The 14,852-nt window shown below is 33.5% G+C and overlaps 1 protein-coding gene across 1 annotated transcript; it reads right to left on the bottom strand.

Moving 5' to 3' along the window:
• Window positions 1-2,127: 2,127 nt before the first annotated feature.
• Window positions 2,128-5,899, bottom strand: LOC141689078 (heat shock cognate 70 kDa protein 2-like). The gene is made up of 2 exons (XM_074493253.1): window positions 5,610-5,899; window positions 2,128-4,083 (listed from the first exon to the last, which is right to left on the bottom strand). The coding sequence occupies exons 1-2, from the start codon at window positions 5,842-5,844 to the stop codon at window positions 2,387-2,389; spliced, it is 1,932 nt and encodes a 643-aa protein (XP_074349354.1). The 5' UTR covers window positions 5,845-5,899; the 3' UTR covers window positions 2,128-2,386.
• Between the last annotated feature and the right edge of the window lie 8,953 nt (window positions 5,900-14,852).

Below are 14,852 nucleotides of genomic sequence, written 5' to 3'. Positions count from 1 at the left end.
GATTTTAATTTTTTAAACATGGTTCAATATGATAATCTTGTTTTATCCCACACAAATAGTATATGTGATTTTGTTTTAACTAATTGAATTATATTTTGATAAGTTAACTTTTGATATTATGATATGGATATCTATACTACCTATATAATAATTAATTTTTTTATTATAGTAAATATTTTATAAAAATTAATTAAATAAAAATTAAATTAGTAGAATAAGTCAACCTCGGTATCAATTAAAATAATATAGACATCAATATGAACTACAATTTAAATTTAAGCCTCCTGGTTGGTAACAGACTATGTCGCTTAAATACGGTTTACCTTGATTTTGCAGGCTATTGCGTGAGCGCGTAGGGTTTATCCAATGCGCACCAAAAAATAGCGGCTGCGGGTTATCAACGATAAAAAATAATAATAATAAATTAATAAAAAGGCAATGGCGCTAATTAGTGATTATGGGAGATGGTAAATCGTATGTATCTTACTTGCCGGATTCAGTGATCAACTCAATTATTAACACTTATCAGATTCTTCTGTGAGTATACTGTTATAATATACGAGATAATTTATAGAATCGAACTAAAAACAAAGGTATTTGCTCGAAAAATTAGAACGGATGAAGTATTTTAAAAAAAATCTCTCCGATTCATGTCCGATCTGTTAGGATTCAACTGATGGGTGTTAATCCCTAACAATTGTGTGATATAAATCATATCTAATATATTGTTTGGGCCAGATTTAAGATTTTTTTTTTACCTTTCCGCGGATATTTTTCGTGAAAAGGTTGTGAAAAATATTCGAGAAATACTAAAAAAAATTCTTAAATCTGAATCATTAAAATATATAGAGCTGACACCTTTCAAGTAGTATGTTAAATAAGGGTTAACCGGGACACGAGCTCACCCTGCACCGATAGCAAGTGCATTAAGGGATTACATGTCAAGCATTAAGCCTCTTACAAGATGATGCATACTCCAGAATATTTTACAGTAGTCTCAAGATAAAATTAAAAAAGAAACATTCCTTAAACGTCATATAACAGCATGTTGTGCCTCCAAATCTGGTGTAGCGTCAGTGCGACACGTTGGGCAATTTGTATGCGAATAGAGCCACAAGTCTATGCAAACTACATGAAATGTGTGCAAGCATTTAGGCAAAGTTCGCAGATCTTCACCGTCTTTAAACTCACCCAAGCACACAGGGCACTCTTCTTTCGAACTCTTATCACATGTTATGTATTTGTGAGTAGGGATGCTGCGAATGTCCACCTCGCCTAGACCCGTAGCTTGTTGTGGTTGATCAATGAGGTCGCGTTGTCGTGGATGGCAGAAAATCGAAAGGAGACAGTGGTACATGGTGACTATGAATGCAGCACATCCGAATGCGAAGAAGAAGAACTTGTGATCAGTTAGGAAGCTCATGATAGAGTAAAATGGATTGGTAATTTAGCTCTAAACAGATATTCATTTCTTAATTCGTGAGGGCTATGTTGTTGAGCGACGGTGATTACAAGATACAACATTGTTTTACTCACTTCGATGGATTCTGTTTCTTAACAAGTGCCTGTTTTGTCCTTTTTTTGTTTTAGCCACTTTGAAGGTTGGACATTCATGCATTGTAATTATTAGTGTGCTATATATCTCATTAAGAGACATTTGGATCAAATATGGTTAAGCATTTCGATCACTTCCATGTAATTTGCAACAAACTTTGCAAAACATTAAAAGGGTATCAGACAACAATTCACGTAACAAGATTAATATGATAGGGGACGAATGGACTTTGTGCATCCAATTTAAGTCTCTGGCATGGGTCACGAAGGCATGTGATTATAGATTCTTGATTAAGCTAAATGACGGGTTTGAGATAATTAGATGCAGTTCAACAATATAGTGCTTAGATAATGATACTCTTTCACAAAGAAAAAAACCATAAGATTTAAACAAGGGTTGGTGGATTTGTTGTAAGGTTCAAAGCTGGGAATTCAACTTCTGAAGACCCTCACGTGGGATAAGTGACAACCATAACATGTTTACTCCTTGTAAACAAACATTGGCATTGGCTTAGGATCAGTACAAATTTGATAACCCTGAAGCCAAGGCTTTTTAATTTGTCTAGGCAGACAAATGAATAATTCTGCGTAAAATCCACTTAAAATCCTTAAGAAACCAGCATAGTAAACCAGTGCAATAACAGCCCAACTTAAAAGACTACATTCATCATTCTGAAAACAGAGTTTCTTGAAAAAGAGATTAAGCTAGACTTAATATTACTCAAGTGCCAGATATTTAATACTACTAGAAGAAGCATACCGTACAACCAAGCAAAAACACGTATCTGTTCCACATCAGTCTACGTGCTAACATCAATTTACATTCATCTGTTTATGGTCCTGTACGTTGGCGCTTGGGCAAGCTACCAGCGTAAGCACTGCCTCCCAGTTTGACCATTAGTGGCTTGCATATGAACTCAAACTCCTCCAACTTGTGCTCGAACTCATACGCCTCTGCTAGCCGGTTGGAATCCAGCCAGTGAAATGAAATCTTGATAGCATTCTCCATCCGAGTTTTTTCAGCTTCTGAAAGAACGGACCCTACCTGAATTCCCCAGATGAGATTCCTCATGTCTTTCAAGTAATTCTCCAATGCATTCATGGATTGAATCTTTTTGGCATGCTCTTCGTCCTCAGCTTTAAACCTCTCAGCATCACCGACCATTCTCTCAATTTCTTCCTTGGAGAGTCTTCCCATGCTATTATTTATCCTTATTTTGTTTCGAGACCCAGTAATCTTATCTTCTCCATAAACAGTCAGCACCCCATTTGCATCAATGTCAAAGGTGGCTGACAATTTGGCGACACCCCTTGGGGCAGGATTGATGCCAGAGAGAAGAAATTCACCCAATATCTTGTTATCAGTGGATCTCACTCGCTCGCCCTCAATGACTTTAAACTTAACAGATGTCTGATTATCGGCAGCTGTAGTATAATTGTGTTCCTTAGTTGTGGGAATAGTGGTGTTGCGTGGAATAACTACGCTCGCTACTTGACCAACACATTCAATTCCAAGGGATAAAGGATTGACATCCATGAGCACTATGTTTTGAATCTTTTCATCACCCTTCCCACTTAAGATAGCAGCTTGCACCGCTGCACCATATGCAACAGCTTCATCTGGATTAATGCTTTTACAGAGTTCCTTTCCATTAAAGAAATCTCGCAACAGCTGCTGAACCTTTGGAATTCTAGTAGAACCACCAACAATGACAACATCATGAATGTCGCTCTTGCTCATCTTGGCATCTTTTAAACAAATGTCCACAGGCTCCATGCATTGCATGAAAAGATCCATGTTCAGTTCCTCGAACTTTGCCCTGCTCATTTTCGAGCGATAATCAATACCCTCATATAAAGATTCTAACTCAATTGGTGCATGCTTATATGAAGAAAGTGTCCGCTTTGCCCTTTCACAAGCAGTCCTCAATCTTCGAATAGATCTAGGGTCACCACTTAAGTCCTTTTGGTGCTTCCTCTTAAACTCCTCCACGAAGTAGTTCAGCATACGATTGTCAAAATCCTCTCCACCGAGGTGAGTATTTCCGGCCGTAGCTTTCACTTCAAATATACCCGCCTCAATCGTCAGAATAGAAACATCAAAAGTACCACCACCAAGATCAAATATGAGAACATTCTTCTCCCCGACAAAACTACCACTGGCATAGTCCTTGTTAAGGCCATAAGCAATGGCTGCAGCAGTTGGCTCGTTGATTATACGAATTACATTAAGACCAGCAATTGTACCAGCATCCTTCGTCGCCTGGCGCTGGGCGTCAGTAAAATATGCAGGGACAGTAACAACAGCCTTTTTTACCAATGATCCGATGTATGCCTCGGCAGTAATCTTCATCTTTAAAAGGACCATTGCTGAGATCTCTTCAGCAGAAAACTGTTTCTCGACACCTTTGAAGTTGACTACGATCATTGGCTTCTCACTAGGACCAGCAATAACTTTAAATGGCCACAATTTCTTGTCATCCTGAACTGAAATATCATTGAACCTCCTACCAATCAATCGTTTTGCATCTGCCCACAGCATAGGAACAAATGATCATTGTATGACACTGTAAAAATAAAAGATATAAACATGCAAAAGTATAAACAATTGTTTATTTAAGAAAAGAAGTTTTAAATTATGCTAAATCCGACATGATATAGACTGTACACTTAAACTTGGCTAAAACACATGTCATCACTTGTTAATGTAACTAACGCGAGTGTGCATCTCTTCCGGGTTAATTATATTTCAAATGTGTGTCCTCGTGTGCGCTTAAATATAAAATCACATTATTGCAACAGTAATCCAAATATACTATACTCTATCAGTAGTTTAAAGAAACACACATGTGAATATAAACAGAACTTGGTGTTTAAAGAGTTGCCAAATCAGAGATAAAGAGTAATGCTCTGTTACTCTTACTATTGTAGCGTGCAGGTGCCTCTATATGTATGAATTTCGAAAAATTCCGTCTCATAATTTATCTTGATAAGGATTATGGCTTACTCAGACATAAACATACACTCAAATTTCAATCAACATTATTAACTTCATAAGCTATTAACTGAAGTTTAGTATTCATTTGACCTGTTACTTTAAAAACTCAAAAATAATATGGAGCTCAACTTTAGAAAAAGACTAATGGGGGAAAGACGCCAGGTTACCTCTTTTCTTTTACTTCAGTAATGTTTAGTGAGTGCTTAAGAAAGCCGGTAAACAATGTAATTCAACCTAAAAAGATAAAATTATCGAATACAACAGATAAACATAGTTTTCCACATCCAATTATTTAACATGAAGAGCAATGTGTCCATAACAATAAATAGATTCCATGAGTGTCTAATTTTATGTCCATAATCTAAATCTCATAATCTACTGTACAAATAAATGATAGAAAACCAAAGATTTTTAATTGCTCATCAATGTTAACTATTAATATCGCAATTAGTATACTCCATTTCCGTTTTAACTTTTCATTAAATAATCCACATTTCATACCACCCAAATACCCAATCACGGGGTCAAAAATATTAATGAAAAAACCCATCAATATCAATATTCCCCAAATACTTTAGTAATGTACATCCAAACAAATATCATGAACCCAAAATATTAATATATACTGTCACCATCCCAAAATTTAGACCTTTCGGACTTCAATCGCACACCCATTAAAATATCAACAAACACATTTTCAAGAGACTTTCAATTATGTTGAAGAAATCAAAAGAGCTCAATTTAAAAATAGAAATACATTACACAATCAAGAATTAAGATTACAAATTCCATAAAATCATTTAATACAAATTCCATAAAAGGATCAAATCAAGAATGAAGATTACATTACACATATTTCAAATACAAAAAAAAACCCTAATTCAAAATCATAAATTATCAAGAAAAAAACAAACAAACTCTCCTTGATAATTATTTAAAAAAACCCTAATTACCATTAGTTAAAAAAACAAAAAATAAAGACAAGCAAAGTAACATACATCTACACTACACACGAGTGTATGTGTGTGCATGGTAAAGCGTGCAATAAGTAGGTTACCAAACACGGTGTTAACAGGGTTGATGGCAACTTGATTATAAGCAGCATCCCCAATGAAGCGCTCAGTGTCCGTAAAGCCAACGTAAGACGGCGTGGTACGATTGCCCTGGTCATTGGCAATAATCTCAACGCCGTCATTTTTCCAAACAGCAACACACGAATAAGTGGTTCCGAGATCGATTCCAATCGCGACATCTCCTTTTCCTTGACCTTTTTTGTCACACTTGCTCTCCATTTTTCAAACTTTGTTTTACCCACCAAATTATTGGACTAGACCTAGAGTGTTTCAAGGGACGTGTTGTGTGAAAGTACCGTGCGTGCGTATATATAGGTAAATACGTGTGTATTTTGTACTACACCGTGTGACTTCTCAACTTCAATTTAATTATTTGTTACTTCCAACTAGCTACTTTTAATAATAATAATTCTATATTTCAAAAATATAATTTAAAATCTATATTCTTATGCGATATTTGCTTCGTGTGATTATAATTTCGATATAATAATTCGGAGATAACTAATTCAATCAAAATTAATTTTATAATAAATAGACACAATCAAAATGTACTAAGAGAGTTGTATTCAATTCGGATTTTGTATGATTTTTTTGAATTTTGAAAATTATAGGCTATTCAATTTGGAATCTATAAAATTCTTTAAAATCTCATGGTATTCAATAGAGATTAAAAAAAGTCTTTTAAAATTTGGAATATTTGATTTAGATTTTAAGAAGTCCATTAAAATCTTGTGGTATTTAATTTGGTTTTTAAAAATCCATTAAAAATCCTTCGGTATTCAAAAGTCCATGAATTTTTTTTTTTAAATTGTAGTTTTTGATAAATTTGCTGGTGTATTTTTATGTTTTCAGAAATCTTAGTAAAATCCTAGAGATTTGATGGATTTGTATAAATCACTACTCAAATCACTAAGACTCTACAAGATTTAAAAGTGGTATTCATTTAGGATTTTGAAGGATTTTTATGATTTTTGAAATCATGGGATCTTCAATTTGGATTTTGTATTCAATTTAAATTTTAAAAAATTAATCAAAATTTGGTGATATTCGATTTGAATTTTAAAAAATTCATCAAAATTTGATGATATTCAAAAGTCCATTAATTTTGTTTTATTTAGAAAAAGTCGTGGATTTTGATGGATTTGCTAGTACATTTTTAATATTTTGAAATTTCTTTAAAATACATGAGATTTTGATGGATTTTTTTAAAAACTCTACAGGATTTTTGAAAAACTCTACAAGATTGAAATGAATACACCCCTCTTATTCAACAACTCCATTAAAACGTACAATTAATCTCATTCGGTCCCTCGTTAGGATCCTTCACGAGATCCTCCTCAGTAACTATCCCTTATGGGATAACATCCTCAACCGCAACATTCTCAATATGAATCTCATTCGGTCCCTCGTTAGGGTACTCTATCGGATTCACAATTTGATCTCCAACATGTAATAAAACATCCTCATGCTGATGCTCCTGAACCTCAGGGTTCGGTGCCCCGCTGCCCTATACGAGAACGAATTATGTTACTATCACGATATTTATAAGGGTTCACGTAAGGGTTTTAACTGTCAGTGCTACTTTAAGTAGTCCGACTATGAACTTGGCAAGAGTTCTTATAATCTTTGTGAGTTTATTATTATATCGTCGCATCATCTCTGAGGTTTATAACGCTTGGCTCTGATACCATTTCTGTAAAACCCCCAAATCCGGGGTCGGCGATTCGGGTTGTCACGAGTTCCATTTCCCTTAATAATACTTAATCTTAACAATCAACCAACTGCTGCGTACTGTGACCCCACAATATACACACACACACCACAAGTTATAGTCTCAGGGATGAATACCAAAAATAACACAAGTCTTTTTATTCCACAATTAAAAGCCATTACACCTTAAAAGGGTTCTGAATAAATTTATATATTCCTCGTCATTATTACAATTCATATTATACATAAGTCTGGTTCATCAATAGTTGAAAACCTAGCCTATTGGTAGCTCCTACCTCAACTATGGCGGCATCAACGCTTCCAGAAAACTGCGGAACGTTTCCTAACCGCTTGCGAATTGGGAGCTTGGTCCTGTTCATCCTTTCTATCTGTTGTTGTGTGATGAAAGAAGAAAGCAAGGGTGAGCAACAAGCCCACCGAAATATTATGTATAATAATTAACAATATATGAGCATTCTCATAGTACTCATGAAAGTCTTGGTCAAGAAGAAATGAACCAAGCTGATATCTTAACGCGACCAAGTCGCAAAATATTCAGTATATATATACATATATACTTTTCACAATCTTTGAAATCCTCTGACATGTATAATATACACAGAGTTCCAGTTTATAACTGTATAAAAATATCGTTGCAAGGTGATCTCATATATCTAACCTTGTCTCAACATTTTTCTGAAACCTTTGTCATTCATAAGACAATCATTAACTAGATATAAGTTTAAAAGATGAAGTTACAAAATACTCCAATATACTTATATCTTTTCCGAATACTACTTGAACTACCACCGTTCAATGTATAAATAGTTCCTCCCATAGATTAAGCTACAAGACAAAACTTGTATAGAATCAATCTTTAAAATATCATCAAAATAAAATGAAGTTACGAGATACTTCATTTGATGCAAACATCATTTTGAAAACTTGACCCTGCCAACACTCAACAATCGCCCAACCGTAGCCTTTCTATCGAAGTGCTCTGGGTAGTGTTGCGGAAATATCCAATTGGATAATGAACTCATTACGGGAGTTTGCCGCGCCCGGAAGACCACTTACGATGATCAGTCGTAGTAGTGCAACCCCACCATTTTCTACATGTAGAGGAGAACCTGTCGGATTTACTTGTCAACCGAACACTGGACTCTTAAGGAATGGACCGTCTTAGTGGAACTTCCGGGCCATTTGGGCCTATATAATAAGGTTGGGCCGGCGCTACTCGACCACTTACGCTACTCCTAGTTCAGATGAAATCCATGACCCTGAAACATAAAGCTCGTTCTCCCTTTCCCCAAGTAGAAACTTGTTGATACGGCTCCACTAAGAAGTCGTATCTAGTTGGAAAGGAAAACTCACCGATATTTCCCAGGCGATGCTTGTTAATGGATTAACTTGTTCCAAGAATTTTACTTCCCGAGTGTTGGGTAAGTAATCAAAAACTCTTTTATCAAAATAGCAACCTTGTTGCGAATATGAAACACACCACAGAGCCGAATCCCTCAGGTTTTGAGCGAGTATTTAAATCCCCTTCGAAAGGAGGATCTTAAATATAAAAATGAGTTTTGGGATCCGCCCTAACCTTTAAAATCATTTTGAAGACTCGAAAACATTTTTAAGAATGTTTGGAGTAATGCTGATTTAATAAAATAAATCAGTCCCGATATATTAGAAAATATTTGAATATTATTATTTAAATAATATTCCCATAAGGGTGATCCTTATAAAAATAATCGAGGTAGGAGTTTTAAAACTCATACTTGAAATGAATAATAAATAACCAAAGATATACTTATACGAAAGTATGATCTTTAGTTGAATAATCGAAAATAAGTTTGATTATCGAAACATTATTCTTTAATAAACTAAAGAATATTATTTAGTAAATAAGCAGAGTCATAAGTCCTCGAATGAATATTCAAAATAATATTCATTAATAAAATAAACAGAGTTATATGTCCTCGAATGAATATTCAAAATAATATTCATTAATAAAATAAACAGAGTCATATGTCCTCGAATGAATATTCAAAATAATATTCATTAATAAAATAAACGGAGTCATATGTCCTCGAATGAATATTCAAAATAATATTCATTAATATGAATAAACGGAGTCATAAGCCCTTGAATGAATATTCAAATTAATATTCATTAATAAAAATAAAGTTATCGAATAAACCTTATTCGATTCATAGTTTTGAAAACTATATCTATATATATATATAAATATATATAATATACTCGGGAACATCGACTCCCGGTTTTAGAAAATGTTCACCTTTGGGTCCCCTATACTAAGGATATACGCAATTACTGCTTATCTCTAGCATATGTATTATGCAACTAATAAGCATTTGAATCAACAGATATATATCAAGATTACTAAACAGACATGCATATATACCATATCACATACTCCAATATATCGCAAGATTTGCTAATTAACCATCATGCATCTATCACAAGATAATGCATATACATATGTATACATCACAACAACAGTATAACGGGTAGAAAACTTGCCTGAGCGACTGGGGTGGTAAAAGTCTTGGGATGAGTCTGGTAACCTATAAACCACATATAAGTTGGAATTAAACCAAAGTCGCTTAAGAATCTATACTTTAACCAATTAGACTCTAACGCTCGCTTTGCGCTTAATGATTCTCTTAAGTCGCTCGAGTACCCTCGGCTCCACCATTTTTAATAAATTAACCATTAAGAGTTTTAAGGCGATTCTTTCGCGAGCACCTTACCAACTTCCTAATCCACTTTACATAAATGTTTCATACTCCAATTAGTCATTTAAGGTCTTTAACCAATGTTTCAAAGTAAGGCGAGGGGAAATGGTTCGTTCGTGAAACGTCGTTACTTAAAACGGTCATTTCTCCTAAACCGTACATCGGATTCAAGCGTACCACATATCAAAACGAAGCTCGTAACATGAACTATATAATCATGGCAATGGTCAAAACCTAACAGTGAGTTCTCGGGTCCTGATATTATGAACAAAAACAGTCTAGGATAATCGGACATTACGACGGCTATGTTTACGCGATTACCAAATTTGTACAACTCCAAATCAATCCACAATCAACCCACAATCAACATTACAACCCAAAATTCCTCCAAACCTCACCACATCAGTCCATTACTTCATGTTTTAACCCACTCATTCAATCACAACAAAAGCTACTAACCATATTAAGGTTCATTAACTAATAACCAAGATTCAACCATCAAAATCTCTACAAACTCAACCAAACTTTAAACAAACAAGCATCATGCTTCACATATACTATATCAATCATAACCATTCCTAAATACTCAAAACTAAAGCTAGGGTTTGGAGTTTATACCTTCTTGAAGCTTCTTAACACAACACAAGAGCTTTGAATGCCTAAACCTTGATCCTTGCTTGTATAACCTTAAACTTTCATAAAAATTCAAGAAAACTAAAGTTATTTTTCGAAAGTTACTATTCACCATCTTCTTCCTTGAATTATTGGAAGAGATTGTGAAGGAATTTGAAGCTTAAACTTATAGGATATCCATATCTATGTACAAGGAACCTTAGATAATTACCTCACTAATTAACAAAGCTTGGAACTAGGATTTGAGTTTTTTTCTTCCTTTGAAATGGACAAAGCCGAGAGCACTTCTTGAAAATGGAAGTGTTTTGTGTTTTTTGATGTTTATGATTTGTTTTTGGCTTGGTTGATCCACTTAGTTTGTTAATTAGATTATTACCATGGTAAATTTTGTGTGGTTCACAATCAACCAACAACACACTTCTCTTTTGGTCATGCTTAGGTCATCTTCCCATGTCATCCTCTCACACTTGTCCTCTTCTTGTTGGTGAGATGACATCACTCTCCACTAACCTTTTGATTAAGTCCTAATCACTTGGCTAATGACCGCTGATCTGTTATACGGTTCGCTTAACTTTCGTTCTCGTTTATCGTTTGAGGGATCATACCCGGGATCTTATTACTTGGGTTCCCTTAACCTTTCTCAATACATTATATTCCTTTTATGATCCTCTCTTATAATCCTTGAATTTAAATCCTTTTAATCATGTTACCTTATACTCAATTCTTTCGGTATCTGGTGGATTTTCGGGAAAAATCAAAGTGTTCGGATTTGGATTCTGACGATCTTTACATACACTTATATACCACATAGAGTACTAATAAAATCGCAGAAGATCAATAAAAGAACCCCTACATAGTGTGGCATGAAAAGTTTTCTTATTCAGCATAATCAGCAAAACACTATTCATAAGGGTTTCAAAGATTCTAAAAATTGGGGTTATTACAGAAAGAAACCATATATCTGCTTTAAGGACTGCAATCTACCAGATTGGAAGTCAGAATGAAGAGATGAAGTAAGTCAAGACTACACTCTCTCAAGTCCCGAGGATTAAAGAAGAAAAGCTGATATCAAGCTTTGTCAAGAATTATTATGGATTCAAATTGACTCAGTGAGATTGGTAAAAGCTACAAGGACTGTAAGTTGTAGTTAGTTATCTAGTTAAACTCTTATTGCATTTGTACTTAAATGTTTTTGACATCATCAAATCTATTAACTTGTATATTTTGCATAATTTACAAGTTGGGGGAGATTGTTAGATATATTTGAGATGTCATGTCTAATATGATTCATGTTTAGTTTTCAGATCTTAACAAACAGGACATATCAGGACTTACTGAAATCAGGACTTACTGGAAGTCAAAACTTAATATCAGAACTTAAGGTCATATCAGAACTTAAGTGCGGGAAGACTTTCATATAAGGAAGGAAGCTGATTTATAGTAGAATATCGAGGCTAAAATAAAAGAAGATATGCATGGAAAGAGTTAGAAGACCGGAAGACTTGTAGAAGATATCTGATTGATATATTTTAGGAGACATAATTATATTCCATATCAATTAGAAGTTATCTTGTAACTGTGTACTATATAAACACAGACTTAGGGTTTACACTATATGTGTTATCATTATCGAGAAGATTATATATTGTAACCTAGCAGCTCTTAGTGATATTTGTTCATCACTGAGAGAGAACAGCAGTTCTTATTGTAACAAAGTTTATTCAATATACTTGATCTTTGTTACATACTTGTGTAAAATCGATTTGATTGTGAAAACACTGTATTCAACCCCCTTCTACAGTATTGTGTGACCTAACATATAACATTACAAAGCTATGCATTATTTTTATAGTATTCATTATAATTATAAATATTTATATTAATATTTATTTAATTTAGATATTAATATTTATAATAAATATTAATATTTAATTCAAAATATATTTATTTCGTGTACACAAAGGATAAACACAAAATCAACACAATATCTCAGTCATGTATCTCGTGTCGTCTACCTTTTCGTGTCATGTACTTAAAATGCAAACACAAACACCAAATTTTCGTGTCGTGTAAAAAATTATCGGGTCTAACGTACACCACTGGTCCACTGTTATTTAATACTCCCACTTTCATATAGGCTCTCTATTATTAGTTAAAAGACTTTTTAAGATTTTAACTATCTAAATTTTAAATTCTTCAATTATATAATATATACAAAATAATACGTAAATATTTTAACTTCGTTATTCTCAATAATATATAATTATTGTTTTATATAATTCTTTTTTTATAAAATAATATATTTACAAATGTTGTAATTAGTATGTGCATCAGGTTATAGGCTAGAATAGTTTAAGCATGTGTATTAATATCTCCTATCCCTCTCCAAAAGTCAGTGACTTCCCCTTCAACTCTTATCCATCTTTTCGTTTTAAAAATTTAAAGTCTCTATATGATACTTCAATCTCCAAAAATTCATCTACGAAGGCGCATTCTTATCTCCCAATTTCTCCAAAGCTTTAAAATTGTCTAGTTCGATAAGAAAAAGAAAGCTTACAAGGTGTTTGTCAAATTGTCACAGAGAATTATTTGGTTGATTTCTTTGCTTTATTTTGTCATTGAGTACTTAAATAACATAAAGGTCGAATATAGGATATATTTCTAGTTTTTTTAGCAAAAAAAAGAATGTAACGACTGGAATTTTTGCGATATAGCTTATGAGAATAAAATATAATTTTGTGATTTATGTGTAATTTCCGTGAATTAGTAAAAGAGTATATAAAACATATATTGTTCCAGTTTGATGAGTCGGTAAATGATTTAAGCTATGATATGAAAATGTGATTGAGTCGCTTTGTTATCGGGCTGTCAGATGGGACGCGACTCGTTTTGTGAAAAGTAGATCTAATGAAAGTTTTGAAGTGGGAAATGAGTGAAGTATGTAAAAGTATGTGTGTATCTATGATATTTGGATTCGGGTATAAAAAAGTTTATATTGTTATTTAAATTATCGGATATTTGGTATAGCAGTAATCTGTAATTCTGGAGTTTTTAAATATATTCTTTTAAAATAGTTTATTGGGAGAAAATTTAGGTTATTTAATCCTTATATATTTTTATAAAAATTATTAGAGTATGATCAAAGTATGGAGTTTGTTTTATTATCTCTGAAATGGTCCTAGAGATTTTTTAAAAATAAAAGTTGGATTTATATCGATGTCCTGGTATTTTGGAATGATTTTCCAAAGGTTATTTCCATTATTAGTGAATTATTTGTAAAATTCATAGAAAATAAATTATTCACTCAAAAATTATTTTAAAATATAGGGATAGAGATAATTTAATATTCTTGGTATTAAAACCAAAATTGTGGCATTTTCATATTTTACAAAGCTATTTTTATATTATTAAATTGTATTTATAGAATTTTGTATAAAAGAATCGTAAAAAGAAAAAGGAAAAGAAAATCATATTTTGGTTTGCTAATTACTAAAATGCCCCTGCCCTACCACCACCTTATATCCCCTCATTCTTTTCCCACGCACTCTCTCAGTCTCTCTCTTCTCTCTCTTCTCTCTCGGCTCTCGGTACTCTCAATCTCTCTGACCTCTTCTCTCTCTTGTTTCTTAACCTTGATCCAATCTGAGATCATGGTTGAGTCTCGTTTCACCTCTAGTTTCTTGGTCCAAGATTGCATGTCGTTTTTGTTTTGATTAAAATCGAAACCCTTAAGCCCTCTTCGAGTTTAAGCTCGAGTTTGGAGGGGTAGGTATCGACTTTGATGAGAATGAAGTGTATAAATATTGGTTCGTATAAAATTGGTGGTTTTCGTGTAGGAAACCCTCGATTTGAGGGCACTACCGAGAACCTCCGCCACCGGCAATGAACTCCGGTGAGTCAACTGTGAGCTGTGATGTCATTATTGAGCTCTAATGATTCAAATAAATTCATTTGTGCGATTGCATGTTAGTTTAAATGAAATTCAAAATTTTATTATTTTTGAATTTTTATTTTCGGTTCGAATTATGTGATTGTTAATACTATCGAGTTGAATTATATGATATATCGGATGTGCATGTGTGAGATGTTAATTTTAGATTCTTAAACCTAATTTTTATAATGAAATTC

Source organism: Apium graveolens, chromosome 10 (assembly GCF_009905375.1).
Source record: "Apium graveolens cultivar Ventura chromosome 10, ASM990537v1, whole genome shotgun sequence".
NCBI lineage: Eukaryota > Viridiplantae > Streptophyta > Magnoliopsida > Apiales > Apiaceae > Apium > Apium graveolens.
This window is presented reverse-complemented; position numbering and strand designations above follow the sequence as displayed.

Excerpts from the sequence above, each read along its gene's own strand:
- LOC141689078 (XM_074493253.1), bottom strand. The coding sequence starts at position 5,844 with ATGGAGAGCAAGTGTGACAAAAAAGGTCAAGGAAAAGGAGATGTCGCG. Across the intron at positions 4,084-5,609 it reads CCCTGTTAACACCGTGTTTG|ATGCAAAACGATTGATTGGT; the intron begins GTAACCTACTTA and ends TGCTGTGGGCAG.